Below are 13247 nucleotides of genomic sequence, written 5' to 3'. Positions count from 1 at the left end.
CCGCCGCCCCACAGCCCCCGCGGGGCTGCCCCACGGCACGGGGTGTTGCATAGAGAGGAGGGGGTAGGTGACGGGGTGACAGTGGGGACCCGGGGGTGGGGGGCAGAGCCGGCCCGCCCCGCGTGAGGCGGCACAGGATCCGGCCCTGCCGACCCCGGCGCATCCCCGCGGGCAGCCGCCTCCCCTTGCCGCACCGCAGCCAGCTCTCAGCACAACATTCACCCCCAATAAATTAAAAAGGTCCGTGCCCTGCGCGTGGTTAAAAAGCCGCCCGCCGCGGTCACTCCTCGGGGGGCTCGGTCAGGAACGGGGACGTGACCGCGTGGGCCTGGGCGATGGCCGCCAGCTCCTTCAGGAACTCGCTGAAGATGACGGCGCAGTAGACGGCGTTCTTGACCCGCAGCGCCTCGCTCTGCTTCTCGGCCGAGCCGCGGAAGAGCGTGGCCCCCGCCAGCGCCTGCAGCACGGGCCCGTCCCGCACCTGCTGCAGCGCCAGCTGCGCCGCCTGGCGCGCCCGCGTCGGGCTGTTGGCGTGCCGCAGGATCAGCTCGCCCAGCGACGGCTTCCGGCTGCGGGCTAAGGGACAGCGTCAGCACCGTGCTCGGGGCCCCGGGGAGAGGCAGCCCCCAGCCCTGCGTGCGGTGCAGCCCCCATGCAGTGCCCCACGCAGCCCCCATGCAGTGCTCCATGCAGCCCCCTGCGCCCTCCCCACCGCAGCAGCAGCCCCCCGGCCCCACGCAGCCCCCCGCACTGGTGCGGCCCCAGCCCTCCGTGCCAGCCCCCGGCCCTCGTGGGGGGACACTCAGGGTGGGCGCTGCTCCCCCCGGCCCCGGCCCCAGCCTCACCCAGCGGCTCGGAGCGGCGCAGGGCGGGCACCACGCTCGGCGTGTCCGACCAGTCCAGCTTCCCCCGGGCAATCAGGTACTTCTTGGCTTTGAAGAGCAGCGTGGGGAAGTCCTCCTGGCTGGCAGCGAAGCTCTCGATCTTGTTCTTCACCGAGCCAAGGACCTGTGGGAGGGAGGGCGGGAGGGAATCGCAGCCAGCCCCGGGGCAGATGTGTGCTTTTCATATATAAACGAATATAAATACATAGTATGGATATAAATATAAAAATAAGCAAATGTAAAGCGTCTATCACCATAGACACTTTATATTTGCTTATCAACTTACTCATAACATGTATATATATTTGTATATATTGATAATATATATATAGATAATACATATACTGATAATATGTACATATATATATAACATATAGTGATAATATGTGTATATATACTATATATGCATATAATATATATATAGTATTTTATATTTGCTTATCACCATACTGATAAGCATTCTTCAGAGAGTTGGCCCGTTGGCACCTCCACACTTCTGCTTCCCACCCATTTAAAAACCCAACCACAACCCCACAGGCCGTCCCTGCTCGCCTGGCCGGCGTCCAGCACCGCCACCCCCGGTACCTGCAGCAGGGACTTGACGCTGGGCTGGAAGACCATGTTGGTGTTGAGGAGGAAGGAGCGCAGCAGCGGCTGCGGGTAGCAGGCGAGCTGTGCCACCAGCCCGGTCAGCAGGAAGTTGACGTACAGCGAGTTGTGCAGCATGTTCTCCAGCTTGCCGAACAGCGCCGTCACGAAGGGGCCTGCGGGCAGGGGCACGCGTCGGACGCGGCAGCGGGGACCCGGCCGCCCTCCCGCACCCTGCGCCCGGCCCCACCTGTGAAGGGCTGGCTGGGGGGCGGCCCCACGGCGCGCGGGGGGCTGGCGATGAGCTGCGCCAGCGGGTCCAGGGGCCGGGGCAGCACCCGCCCCGCAGCGTCCCCCGGCCCGGCCAGCAGCTCGCCCTCGGGCAGGGCGGCGAAGCTGGCGTAGGCCTCCTCCTCTTCGCGGGACAGGGGCAGCTCAGGCGGTCCGGGCGGCTCCTTGGGGCTGGGCAGGGCCACGCCACCGTTCTTCATCTCGGCCTCAATCTCCCGCAGTTCCTCCGTGAAGGCCTCGATGCTGACGCCCGCCCCGTTGGGCTCGGCCGGCGCCTTGGCCAGCAGCTCCTCCAGCAGCGAGTCCACGGAGGGCAGCGGCTCCCAGCCCGCAGGCTGTGGCCGGGGGCTGGGGGGGGCCGCGGCCCCATTCTGCGCCAGCCCCTCACCCTGGGGGCTCCTGCGCACCTTCTTCACCGCCACGTCCCCCTCGGGACGCCCTGGCTCCACCAGCCCATGCGCCCCGTTCACCAGGGCTCCCGAGTCCTGGGCGTTGGGGCTGGGGCCCCCAGAGCAGGGCTCACCGGGTACGGGTGCCCCCCCAGGGCCCTCCCTTGCCCCTTCCTCGGGCAGGCCCCGCTTCTTAGTCCGCGGGGTGGGGGGTCCCGGAGGGCGCGGGGCGCCGCAGCCCTCGGGGCCGGGCGGGTGGCTGCCATCGGGTGGGGGGGCCGCGCCGGTGGCGCTCGGCTCCTCGCCGTCGTAGGGGGCCGACCAGACGCGGCAGGCCCAGGCGCAGCGGTCGATGCTGTGGCGCGCGTCCCGCAGGTACTCCAGGTAGTTCCTGTCCAGCTCCGACACCTCCTCCCAGCGGCCGGCCCGGTGCCCGGGGCTGCCGCACGGCGTGCCGGGGGAGCGCGGCGGCACGGCGCCAGCTGCCTCGGGGCCGGCGCTCTGCTGCCGCATGAAGAAGGCGAGGCGGGATGGCGTGGAGGGCTTCGGCACGGTGACCACAGAGGAGGCATCCACGTTGGGGCTGCCCTGGCCTGCAGGAGCAGAAGCAGGCGCTCAGGGCGGCGCGGGGCTGGGGGGCTCGGCGCAGGGGCTGCAGGCGTGGCGAGGGGACCGGCACCGTACCCTTGGACCAGGCGGCATGCTCCTCCTCGCGCTCCGGCAGCGGCAGGCTCTCGGGGCGGCAGCAGCGTGGGATGAGCGACAGGAATTTGGCTGCCGTCTTCCCGTAGATGTCCAGGTCCCTGACCGCCCGCTTCTGGCTCAGCATGACGTGGCTGCAGGGCAGCAGGTACCTGGGGGGACGCGGGGCTGCGCGCGGGGAAGTGCCGAGACCGCAGGACGGACACAGCAGGGGCCAGCACCGTCCCACTCCACCGCCAGACCCCCCAGGGGTGCCCCCACCCAGGCGCTTGCCCCTCCATGCCACAGCCGTGTCTCACCCCAGCACCCACGAGGCAGTGCCCCAGCCATACCCTGCCACCACAGGGCAGCGGCAGGCACGGCGCAGGTTACCTGAGCACCAGCTGCAGCATCACGTCCTCACAGTTGAGGCTGAGCAGTGTCCGGAAGAGGCTCAGGGAGACCATGCAGAGCTGAGGACCGAGGGGGTGTGAGGCAGCCGCAGCACCCCACGAGCTGGCCCCGCCGCAGCCCCCCTGCCTCCTACCCGCGAGTTGCTGTTGATGCGGCCCACGAGGGTGTCGAGGATGGTGGCATTGTCGTGGCGGTGCAGCAGCACGAAGCGCAGGAAGGTTTTCAGCAGCGCCGTCTCGCTGACGCTGCGCAGGAACAGGTCCAGGTACGCCGTGCTGGCGATCATCTCCTCGATGGAGGTCTGCGGGAGCAGCAGCTGGGCGTGCGCCAGGCCGGGACCTGCGCGGGGCACCCCGCAGCCCTGCTGCCCACCCAAACAGCCCCGGCCGGGGCAGCCCCTACCTTGTGCAGCGCTGGCCCCATGACGGGCACCAGGAACCCGTTGTGGACGTAGTCCACCAGCTGCTTCTGCACCAGCGGGTGGGCAACCTGCAGAGTGGAGGGGTCAGGGCCGCCCACGCCACCCTGCGCACGCCACCACCAGCAGCGAGCCCCACCTGGATGACAGCGTTGCAGAACTCCAGCGAGTTCATGAAGAGCACGAGGGAGGAGACGCCGATCCAGTCCTCGCGGCGCAGGAAGTGCCAGTCATCCCCCCGCACCTCGATCTTGCGAGGCAGCGAGGAGTACAGGGCGCTCAGGCCTGTGGCCAGGACCTGGGGGGACAGGCATCGAGCATGGAGTTGGGACGTGCGGCCCCGAGCAGGGCACAGCCCCTGGCAGCGCAGGCACCACGCTAGCACCGGCCTTACTGGGCAGAAGTAGGAGTTGTCGGTGATGGACTTGGCCACGGCGTGGTTGCTGGCAGACATGGCCATGATAAGCAACAGCGCGTCCCTGGCCTGCTGCCCCAGGACGCCCTCGTGGTGGATGAAGGGGATGAGGAGGGAGAATATGATGAGGTTGGCAGGGCCCTGGTCCGTGTGGCTGTGGAAGAAGAGCTCCAGGATGGCGGGCTCCTTGGCCACAGAGACGCAGAGCTGGTTGAGCAGCAGCACCAGGCTGTTCTCCAGCAGCGCCGAGGCGGGCTCGGCACAGAGGCTGAGCAGCCGTAGCAGGGGCGTGAGCACAGGCTTGTGCTGCAGCAGGGGCTGCCGGGCCTGGCTGATGAGCATCTCATAGAGCTTCAGCTGCTCCACCTTGCGCTCCTCCGTGAAGTCCCCCTGCAGGTGCCAGCACAGCAGGCGCTCCAGGAGGTTCTCTGCCACCACGAACTCCAGGATGGGCCCCGCAGCTGCGTCGCCCCGCGGCCGGTCCTCCGCCAGCAGGTTCAGCATCTGGTAGGTGTTGTTCCGCACGGCGCTCAGGTCATCAGGGGCCGGCTTGCAGCCCCTCCGCTCCAGGATCCGCAGCACCTGGGGGCAGCAGGTTAAGTGCCTGGCCGGGGGGGGGTGCCCTGGGCTCGCCCCCACCCCGGCTCACTCACCTGGGACCAGTGGTTCTTGAAGACCATGAGGCAGGTCTCGGGGTCGGCGGTGACGGGGCTCTGCAAGCTGGCGCTGCGGGCGGTGCGGTGCCCGGCCCCCCGGGGGTTCAGCTTGCTGAGCCAGCTCATCCTCTCCATGGGGACGCGCCGCGTGGCAGGGGGGGGCTCACAGGCAGCGGTGCAGCACCCTGAGGGCTGGGCCAGATCCAACGTCTGCACGGCGGCGCTGCGGGGGCACGGGGCAGCGGCCAACCCACAGGGCCCCACACTCCATGCTGCTGTCACCACGGCCTGGGCTGTGGGAGAGCAGCGGCTCAGCACGGGTGAGCTGGGGCAGCAGGGACCCTCGGCCCGGGACCGCTCTTCCCAGGCCCCGCACCCACAGGCAGGCGTGCCAGCGTGCAGCAGGGCACGGCAGGACCCCTGCCCCAGGAGCAGAGCCACACCGCCATCGCCTGCACCGCACCCACCCCTTCCTCGTGTTTTGGCACTGGGTCACACAGCCAGGGGTGACACTGGCTGCCCGCACACTGGCTGCGGCTGTGGGGGGTGAGGGAGCTGCTGTGGCCACCCTGGGCCTGGGGAGGGAACAGGCATGGAGCCGACAGGCAGCCCCCCATACACACACACCCACACCCCACATCAGCTCCAGCAGCACATGGCTGGAGGGCACAGGCAAGCAGCAGCACCGGCATGGGGATGGCTCCGCGAGCGCTACCAGCTCACAGCAGCCCCAGGTCACCACGGGAGGCACAAGCCCGGAGGGGAGCACCCAGAGGACAAGCAGCCTGGCGGGACCCCAGGCCCAGCCCCGAGGCAGCAGGACGGGCAGGACATCACCTACCTGCGCTCAGGGCTGGGGCAGCAGCTCCCAGGCCTAGCACAAGGCCCCACGCACCGGGAGGAAGAGGCGGCAGCGTCGGCTGCCAGGAGGAGGGACGGGACGGGACGGGACGGACGAGGAAGCAGAGCGGAGGAGGGCTCTGGCGCGGCTCTGCCTCCACACCCAGCCCTGCACTTTGAACCCCGGAGCCAGCCGGGAGCCAAGCGCGGGGGCACCCGGTGGCACCGGGAGGGCTGCCCCCAGCCCGGCCCCGCAGCGGCAGCAGGCTCAGCCAGGCACGGGGCCCCGCAGCCATGGCACGGTGCGGCACAGCAGCTCAGGCACCCAGCCAGAGGCACGAGTCCCCACGTGCTCAGCCCCTTCTCCCCACCAGGGCAGCACCGCGGCTCTCCTGGCCAGGCCATGAGCCCCTGCCGAGGGCACAGCACTGTCCCAGTCCCAGTCCCTGTCCCCAGCATCCTCCAGCCCCAACACAGCCACCGGCACTTGCTCGGGGTCACTGGGGGCACAGGGCACCAGCAGAGCCTGGCCCTGGGGCTGTGGCAGCACCCAACGAGGGGCAGGGCAGGAGCAAGGGGCACAGGACCAGGGCATCCCCAGCAGGAAGGCTGTGCCCTGACGGCCACCAGGAGCTGGCAGCTGGGGGCAGCGCACGGAGCCATGGCTCCCACACTCCTTGCCCACCCCCAGAGCCACAGAGTGCCTGCGCTCCATCCCCACACCTCGTGCCGGGCATCCCCTGCTGCCCCCAGCACAGGCGAGGCCCTGGTCCCAGTGCTGCGTGTGGTGCCATCCCAGCACGCACCCAGCACGGCCTTGCTGGGACTGGTGGGACACCACCGGGGACGGGAGGGCAGCACCGGGACAGCGCCGGGGGGACACCACAGGGCCACAGGCGGGGTGTGAAAGAGGCCACTCAGGGAAACCTAAACCACAAAAGGCACAAAAAGGGAAGTGAGCAGCGGCACACCCAGAGCGCAGGCAGAGACCCGGCGTGGGAAGCGCGAGGAGCTGTCGGGCAGCGGTGCCGGCGGCTTCCACGCGGCGGGAGCGGCACGGAGCTGGCGCTGAGGGCAGCCGAGCGCCGCGCTGCCAGCAGCACCGCCGGGGGAGGCAGCACGCTGCCGCCGGGTATTTTAGGAACCGGCCAGATGTATTTATACCACGCGGCGAGGAGCTTCCCATTCCAACATGGGCGCAGCCTTACTGCAGTTGCTAAAGTTAGACCCTGAGGAGTCAGCGCGCCCGGCACCTCGCGCCAAGCGCCCGCAGCGCTGCCGCCACCGGGACAGCCACGGGCGGCACCCGCAGCACCGAGCCACACCGGGCCCCACCCCGGGCAGGGGGAGGCTGCTGACAGACGGACCCGGGCAGAGCGAGGCGCTCCGTGAGGCCCAGCTCATGGCAATGCATCTCAGAAACCAGACCCGGGGCACTGCGGCTGCACCGGGACCGGCTGGATCCCCCACGGGACGCGGCCTGGAGGGGGCTTGGCCCTCACCGGTGTCCAGCACCCGCCTGGCACCAAGCGGGGACTCCGAGAGGTGACCATGGCGTCGAACCTGCCCGGTCCCCGGGCCTCGCACGCTGTGGGCAAGGTGCGGGCTGCTTCCAGGGGCACCGATGGCACCACCGCCCCATGGCACTGCTGCCAGCCAGGCAGCACCAGGTGCAGCCGCCAGCCCGGTGTCTGCGGGCGGTGGGCACGGGGCACCACAAGCGCCGCCGCCCGGCACGGCCGCACGCCCGGTGCCACAGCTGGGGGTGTCCCAGAAGGTGCTCGGGACGCGCGCCCCCGAGCCGCCGGCAGCATCGCCCCACGGCCGGGCCGCACCACGTGCCGGTGCCACTCGTGGAGGCACAGCCACACCGGGGCCCGCCGGACCCGGACACCCCGCGGGGACGGACGGGCACACGGGCGGACAGACGGACACGGGGACACACGGACGGGGCGGCCGTGCCCCCGCGCCCCCCGCAGCCCCGTCCCGGCGCCCTCCTACCTGGGGTCAAGGTCGCGGGGCTCCGTCCGTCAGCGCCGCGCCTGGGAAGGGACAGCAGAGGTGGGGTAACGGGGGGACGGGAACGGGGAACGGGGGAACGGGGGAACCGGGAGCGGCCGCGGGGGGCGCGGGGCCCGGCCCCGGTGCGGCCCGGCCGGGGCTCCCCGGGGACACCGGGAGCGGGGGCAGAGCCCCGGGGGGGACCCGCCAGGGCCGGGCCGCGCCGCTCCCCGCAGCCCCCCGCGAGGACACCCGCGGCCGCCGCCACCCCCGGGACCGGGACCGGGTCCGGGTGCCCCGTCCCCAGCGCCCGCCGCCCGAGGACAGCCCCGGGCCGGGCCGGGTCCCCCCGCGCCGCGGCCAAGGGCACCGGCCCCGCCCGCCCCGCCCCTTCCCGGGAGGCCCCGCCCCTTCCCGGGGCCCCGCCCCCCGGCCCGGCCGCCCCCCGCCGCCCGCCCCCGCTCTCACCGGCCGCCTCCACTGCGGGCCCCGCGCGCCCGCCGCCATCTTCCCGCCGCCGCCCGACGCACCGGCGCGCGCACGGCCCCGCCCGCGGCCCCGCCCCGAACACCGGCGTGGGCGGGGCCTGCGCCTCTAGGGGCGGGGTCGGCGCTTGGCCACCGCCTCGAGGCGAGTGCTCATTGGCTGCGCGGAGACCGGGGCGGGGCCCGGGGCGGGGCCAGGTAGGCAGCGGGGCGGGGCGGGGCGGGGCGGGGCGGGGCGGGGCGGGGCGGGGCGGGGCGGGGCGGGGCGGGGCGGGGCGGGGGCACCGGGGCTGTGCGGGACCTGCCCCTGCCCCTGGACCGGCACCGGGCACCGGGCACCGGGCACCGCCGCGGGGCTCGGGCAGCCCGCCCGGGGCACGGCGCCCCCCGCAGCGCCCCCCGCACCGGCCGTGCCTGCCCCGGGCACCGGCCGCCCCCTCCCGCCCCCGCGGCGCCCCCCGTCCCGGTGCCGGCCCCGCAGCGCCCCGAGCCCGGCGGCAGCCCCGGCGGCTCGCCGCCCCCACGGCCCCGGGGACGCGCACGGCAGCGCTGGCGTCCCGGTGCGCGGTGAGCAGCCCCCGGGGAGCCCCGGTTGCCAGGACCCGCCCGGCACCGCCCGGCCGCGCCCCGGCCCCGCAGCAGCCCCGGTGCAGGATGCGGAGCCTCAGCGCGGTGCTGTCCCGCCGCTGGGACCGGGCCCCGGCACCACGCACCGGCCGCACGCAGGGGTGAGCGGGGCCGGGGGGTGCCCCGCCGGGGGGACCGGGACCGGGGCACGAGGGGGATCCCCATCAGCACCCCTGCCCCGTGCGGGGTGGGGCTGAGCCGGGGAGCTGGGCTCGGGGGGGCACTGGGGGTCACGGTAGAGTACGGGGGGTCACTGGGGGCACGGGGGGGCACGGGGGGGCACGGTAGGGCGGCAGGGCCCATCCCGGGGGGTCCCATCCACCACGACCCCCCCGTGCCTCCCCAGCAGCGCTGCCGCTCCCCAGAGCTGGATCCTCGACCCCTCCGGGGACTGGTACTACTGGTGGCTCAGCGCCATGGTGCTGCCCATCATGTACAACTGGATCGTCATCGTCTGCAGGTGCCGGGGTGCGGGGTGGGCGCCGGCGCTGCAGCCAGGGGGGTGACCCGGGGGCTGGGGCCGGCTCCGGGCAGCCCGGTGACGGTGCCGGCGCCGCCAGGTCCTGCTTCGCCGAGCTCCAGGAGCAGCACACGGTGCTGTGGCTGAGCCTGGACTGCCTGAGCGACGCGCTCTACCTGCTGGACATCGCCGTGCACCTCCACACCGGTCAGTGCCCCAGCCCGCCCCACGCCCGGCCGCTTGCACCAACACCACGTGTGTGCGCAGGCACGTACCCGCACACACAACTACACGCAGTCACACGTGTGCACACACAGATACACGTACTTGCACACAAAGACACGCATGCACAAACCTGTGTGACGTGCATGTGCACGTGCACACACACACGTGGCACACACACACACGTCAGGCACACACAGACCTGGGAGCACAGCAGTCACTGGGCAGGGGTGGGGCTGGGCTGACATTTTGGGGTGGGCGCCCATCTGCCGAGCCCCTCGGCAGTACAGCCACGCAGGCAGCACAGGGCCCAGTGGTGACATATGTGGTGTCCCCCACCTCTACCAGCACAGGGCCACCTCACAGCCTCTCACCCCCCATTTGGGTGCCCCCATCCCACAGGGAGCCCCCATACCCGTGAGTCCCCTGTCCCCAGCCCAGCCACATCCCTCCTGGACCCAGGGCCCTCCACCCCCAGGGGCTCCCCAGGGGGCCGAGTGCTGACTCACTGCCCCCAGGCTTCCTGGAGGAGGGCATCCTGGTGCAGGACCGGGCGCAGATCCGGTGGCGCTACCTGCGCTCTGCCAGCTTCCCCTGGGACGTGGCCTCGGTGCTGCCCACCGACCTGCTCTACCTGCACCTGGGGCCAGCCGTGCCGGCCGTGCGAGCCAACCGCTTCCTGCGGACCCCGCGGCTCTTCGAAGCCTTTGACCGCCGGGAGACACGCACTGCCCACCCCTATGCCTTCCGCATCGCCAAGCTGATGCTCTACGTCTTCGTCACCATCCACTGGAACGGCTGCCTCTACTTTGCCCTCTCCACCTACCTGGGGCTGGGTGCCGACGATTGGGTCTACCCCAACGCCAGCCGCCCCGGCTTCGCCCGCCCGCTGCGGCAGTACCTGCACAGCTTCTACATCTCCACCCTCATCCTCACCACCGTGGGTGACACGCCGGAGCCCCAGCGCGAGGAGGAGTTCCTCTTCATGACCGCCGGCTTCCTGCTGGCCGTGCTGGGCTTCGCCACCATCATGGGCAGCATGAGCTCCGTCATCGCCAACATGAACGCAGCCGACGCCGCCTTCTACCCCGACCACGGCCCGGTGCAGCAGTACCTGCAGGCACATGGTGTCGGGGGGCGGCTGCTGCGGCGGGTGGCCGGCTGGCACCAGCACCTGCGGGCGCAGAGGAAGCTGGTGGGGGAGCGGGCCGTGCTCCGGCACCTGCCCAGCCGGCTGCGGGCCGAGGTGGCCGCCAGCGTGCACCTGCCTGCCCTGCGCAAGGTGTCCCTCTTCCAGAGCTGCGAGCGCGGTGTGCTGGAGGCGCTGGTGCTCAAGCTGCGGCCCCAGGTCTTCAGCCCCGGAGAGTTCGTCTGCCGCACCGGCGACGTGGGGCGAGAGATGTATTTCATCCGCGAGGGGCGTCTGGCCGTGGTGGCGGCCGACGGCGTCACACAGCTCGCCATCCTGGGCGAGGGGCTCTACTTCGGGGAGATCAGCCTCATCAACATCCGAGGTGAGCCTCTGACGCACCCCTGCAAGCACACCCCCAGCCCTGGCCTCACCGCAGCCCTGCATCCCCAGGGAACAGGTCAGGGAACCGTCGCACCGCCAACATCCAGAGCATCGGCTACTCAGACCTCTTCTGCCTCTCCAAGGAGGACCTGACAGAGGTGCTGGCCGAGTTCCCCAGCGCCCGCGCCCTGATGGAGGCCAAGGGCCGTGAGATCCTGCTGCGCATGGACAAGCTGGATGTGCACGCTGAGGCGGCGGCGGTGGCAGCAGCAGAGGAGGCTGAGCAGCGAGTGCAGGTGCTGGAGGTGGCCCTGGAGGAGCTGCAGACACGGGTGGCCCGGCTGCTGGCCCAGCTGGAGTCCAGTGCCTTCAAGCTGGCGCTGCGCATCGGGCGCCTCGAGAGCAGGGCCCAGCAGCGGCGCCTGGCCAGGGAACAGGCTCCAGACAGGGACCTGGGGCCCGCCAGGCTGCAGGGACCTGATGGGGGACGGGGTCCTGATGGGGCACAGGGTCCCACAAGGGTGCAGGGTCCCATGGGCTTGCGGGGTCCCACTGGTGTGCAGGATCCCACCAGGGCACAGGGTCCCACCAGGGTGCAGGGTCCCAATGGTGTACAGGGTCCCACCAGGGCACAGGGTCCCACCAGGGTGCAGGGTCCCACTGATGTGCAGGGTCCCACCAGGGTGCAGGGTTCCACCAGGGTGCAGGGTCCCACTGGTGTACGGGGTCCCATTGGTGTACGGGGTACCACCAGGGTGCAGGGTTCCATGGGGATGCAGGGTCCCACTGGTGTACAGGGTCCCGCTGGTGTTCAGGGACCCACCAGGGGCCAGGGTCCCACGGGGGTGCGGGGCACAAGACGCAGAGGCCCCCGGCGCTGAAGGTCAAGGGACCTGTCCGGCTGTCAGGTGTGTGCCAGCGGTGACGCTGGGTGCTTTGTGACAGCCATCGCTGGGTAACGATGACAACAGTCACTAGGTAACAAGGACAACAACCACTAGGTGATGGTGACAATAGTTGCTATGTAACAATGACAACAGTTGCTAGGTAACAGGGATGGTTGTTCATGACTGAAACGGGAGCTGCAGGGATGGGGCAGAGCAGGCACAGCGGCCGCAGGAACCAGAGCGGGACAGAGACGGGGCCAGGGCCACCTGGGGCGGAGAGGACAGGAGTGGGAAGGGACAGGAGGGGACAGGAACGGGGATGGGGTGGGAAGGGACAGGAGGGGATGGGGCTGGAGGGGATAGGAATGGGGGTGGGACAGGGATGGGGATGGGATGGGAAAAAGGATGGGTTCAGAAATGGGGATGGGGGTGGGAAAGGAAGGGGACAGGGTCTGGACAGGGATGGGGACAGGGAACGGAGAGGATGGGCAAGCAGGTCAGGATGCAACAGGGATGGGGATGGGACAGGACCAAGGTTCAGAACAGGGACAGGGATGGGGATGGGACGGGATGGGGAAGGGGAGAGGGAAGGGAGGAGACCAAGAGAGCGGGTCAGGGATGGGTTCGGACCAGGGGCAGGGATGGGGATAGGGTGGGGAGAAGGACGGTCAGAAAAGGGACACGGAAGGGGGTGAGATGAGGACGGAACGGGAGTGTGGGTGGGAAGGGGATGGGGTCGGAACAGGGATGGGGCTGGGGACGGGAGCGGCCTCGAGGGCCGGCATCTCCGGGACCCCGGCTGCGGCGGCAACGGGAGCGGCCCCGCGCCCCCGGGCGGACCCCGGCCCGGCCCCGGCTGGGAGCGGCGCAGCTGCGGCAAACAGCCCCGGGCAGCCTGGGCAAACAGCGGGCGGCACCCGCCGGCAGCCGCTGCCCGGGCACCCGGGAATGCTGCGGGGAGCGGCCGGAACGGCCCCGGCAGGGCGGGGTGCGCGCCCCGAGCCTCCCGAGCGCTCTGAGACCCGCGAGCCCCCCGAGCCCCCCGAGCCCCCCGAGCCCTTCGAGCCCCGGGGTCCCCGAGCCCCGGCCCCACGTGGGGTCCCTCCAACCCGGTTCCCGCTGCCGGCCGGCGGCCCCCGCTGCTCCGCGGCCCGCGCCCCCCCCGGGTCCCCCTGCCCCGCCACCCCCCGGTTCTCCCCGCGCCGCCGCTGCCGCTCTCCCCCGCTCCCCCCGGCTCCCCCCCGCTCCCCCCGGCTCCCCCCGGGCTCCCCCCGCTCCCTGCCGCTGCCGCGCCCCCGGCCCGCCCCGCGCCCCCGCCCCGCGCCCCCGCCGCCGGGCGCCGCCCCCGCTCACTCTCCCGGCGGCTCCGGAGCGAGCGGGGCGGCGCGGAGCCTCCTCCCGGGGCCGCCGCCGGTGCCGCCGCCGGGGTGGGCGCGATGGGCACGGGGCGGCTCTGACGGCGGCTCCGGCGGCGCC

General features: G+C 71.6%; 2 protein-coding genes across 2 annotated transcripts; one reads left to right on the top strand and one right to left on the bottom strand.

Moving 5' to 3' along the window:
• On the bottom strand, positions 1-8127 carry FHIP1B (FHF complex subunit HOOK interacting protein 1B). The gene is made up of 13 exons (XM_084304713.1): positions 8046-8127; positions 7578-7618; positions 4734-5029; positions 4060-4662; positions 3805-3963; positions 3650-3736; positions 3381-3548; positions 3227-3306; positions 2837-3006; positions 1723-2745; positions 1470-1648; positions 846-1008; positions 1-576 (listed from the first exon to the last, which is right to left on the bottom strand). The coding sequence occupies exons 3-13, from the start codon at positions 4869-4871 to the stop codon at positions 281-283; spliced, it is 3066 nt and encodes a 1021-aa protein (XP_084160839.1). The 5' UTR covers positions 4872-5029; positions 7578-7618; positions 8046-8127; the 3' UTR covers positions 1-280.
• A 589-nt stretch (positions 8128-8716) lies between these two features.
• CNGA4 (cyclic nucleotide gated channel subunit alpha 4) lies at positions 8717-11809 on the top strand (the record flags this gene model as incomplete). The annotated part of the gene is made up of 6 exons (XM_084303859.1): positions 8717-8790; positions 9036-9149; positions 9250-9356; positions 9890-10885; positions 10954-11628; positions 11700-11809. The coding sequence occupies 6 exons, from the start codon at positions 8717-8719 to the stop codon at positions 11807-11809; spliced, it is 2076 nt and encodes a 691-aa protein (XP_084159985.1).
• Between the last annotated feature and the right edge of the window lie 1438 nt (positions 11810-13247).

This window comes from Netta rufina (assembly GCF_964035555.1).
Source record: "Netta rufina genome assembly, chromosome: 1".
Lineage (NCBI taxonomy): Eukaryota > Metazoa > Chordata > Aves > Anseriformes > Anatidae > Netta > Netta rufina.
The sequence above is the reverse complement of the archived record's forward strand: the minus strand, read 5'-3'. Positions and strand labels throughout refer to the sequence as shown.